At 60.1% G+C, this 1502-nt stretch overlaps 1 protein-coding gene across 1 annotated transcript in view; it reads left to right on the top strand.

Moving 5' to 3' along the window:
• The window catches only part of CLPTM1 (CLPTM1 regulator of GABA type A receptor forward trafficking), a gene marked incomplete at both ends in the record, with an annotated part of 5407 nt that overhangs the window by 1713 nt on the left and 2192 nt on the right, over nt 1–1502 (top strand). Inside the window, 3 exons of the mRNA XM_035895097.1 lie at nt 37–122; nt 444–564; nt 830–1074. Of these exons, the coding sequence (XP_035750990.1) occupies nt 37–122; nt 444–564; nt 830–1074 (452 nt within the window). The remainder of the gene's footprint in view (nt 1–36; nt 123–443; nt 565–829; nt 1075–1502) is intronic.

Here is a 1502-nt window from a genome sequence, read left to right as displayed (position 1 = left end):
ACCTCGCGTGGAGCTGGAAAACCTCTTTCCTTCCAGTGATCAACAAATACAAGCGCCGGCGGTTCCAGAAAACCAAGAACCTCCTGACGGGTGAGACGGAAGCAGACCCCGAAATGATCAAGGTAACAACTGGCCCTTCCTTTTGGGGTGGTTTGGGTTGGTGTGGTGTTGTTGGTTTTTTGGTTTTTTTGCCCCCCTGTTGGCCAAACTCCTCGATATTCACGCGCCTTCCTCCGGTTGCAAAGCTGTCGGGAAGCGCCGCGAAGGATTCCACCTCCCTGCTTCCTCTGGGAGGAGGAGGATTTCCGTGTAGCGTTTCTGGGATGGGAAAGTTGGCTCTGCCCCTTCCCGCTCCGCTGCCTTGTTTCAGGAGAGGGGGGTGGGCTATCGCTGGGCAAGCCGGAGGGCCGCCGGTGACGGAGGCGGTGATCTTCTCACTGCAGAGGGCGGAAGACTACGGTCCCGTGGAGGTCATCTCGCACTGGCACCCCAACTTGACCATCAACATGGTGGACGACCACACACCCTGGGTGAAGGGCAGCGTCCCGCCCCCCCTGGACCAGTGTGAGGACTGGGATGCACCGGGGCTCTCCGAGGGCGGCTTTGGGGGGCTGGCCCCCTCTCCTTGGAGGATGTGTTTGGGCTCCTGGGGGGAACGGGGCTGGGGGGAGCGGCTTGTTTCTCCGTTCGGAGCTCGGGCTGGGCCGGGGTTCAGTGGCCTCTTGGTCTCTCTGAACTGGCCGCCGAGCGGGATGAGGGTGACGATGGCTCTCGCAGCTCCCCGTTGCCTGCTCAGCGCCCCCCCCTCTGCTCTTTTCCCTGGCTCCAGATGTGAAGTTTGACGCCATCAGCGGTGACTACTACCCCATCCTCTACTTCAACGATTACTGGAACCTGCAGAAGGATTATTTCCCCATCAATGAGACTCTGCAGCGCCTGCCCTTCCGCCTCTCCTTCTGCCCGCTCTCCCTCTGGCGTTGGCAGCTCTACGCTGCCCAGAGCACCAAATCGCCCTGGAATTTCTTGGGAGAGGATCTCTACGAGCAGTCGGATGAGGAGCAGGACTCAGTGAAGGTGAGAGCCACTCGTGGGCCTCCCTCCCGTAGATTGGGACCTCTTGTAGGTGCTCCTTCTCCCGTGCTTCACAAAATCACACAGAATCCCAGGATGGCCGGGGTTGGAAGGGCCCTTGGGAGATTGCCCAGTCCCACCCTCCTGCTCAAGCAGGCTCACCCAGAGCAGGGGGTACAGGACAGCGTCCAGGCAGGGGTTGAATATCTCCAGAGAAGGAGACTCCACAGCCCCCCTGGCCAGCCTGGGCCAGGGCTCAGGCACCCTCCAAGTCAAGAAGTTCTTCCTCACGTTCAACTGGAACCTCTTCTGCTTCAGGTTGTGCCCATGGCCCCTTGTCCTGGTGCTGGGCACCACTGGGAAGAGTCTGGCTCCGTCCTCGTGACACCCACCCTTAAGATATTTGTAGGTGTTGATGAGATCCCCTCTCA

The sequence above is a fragment of the Egretta garzetta genome, unplaced genomic scaffold, assembly GCF_000687185.1.
Source record: "Egretta garzetta isolate BGI_Z169 unplaced genomic scaffold, ASM68718v1 scaffold1560, whole genome shotgun sequence".
Lineage (NCBI taxonomy): Eukaryota > Metazoa > Chordata > Aves > Pelecaniformes > Ardeidae > Egretta > Egretta garzetta.
This window is presented reverse-complemented; position numbering and strand designations above follow the sequence as displayed.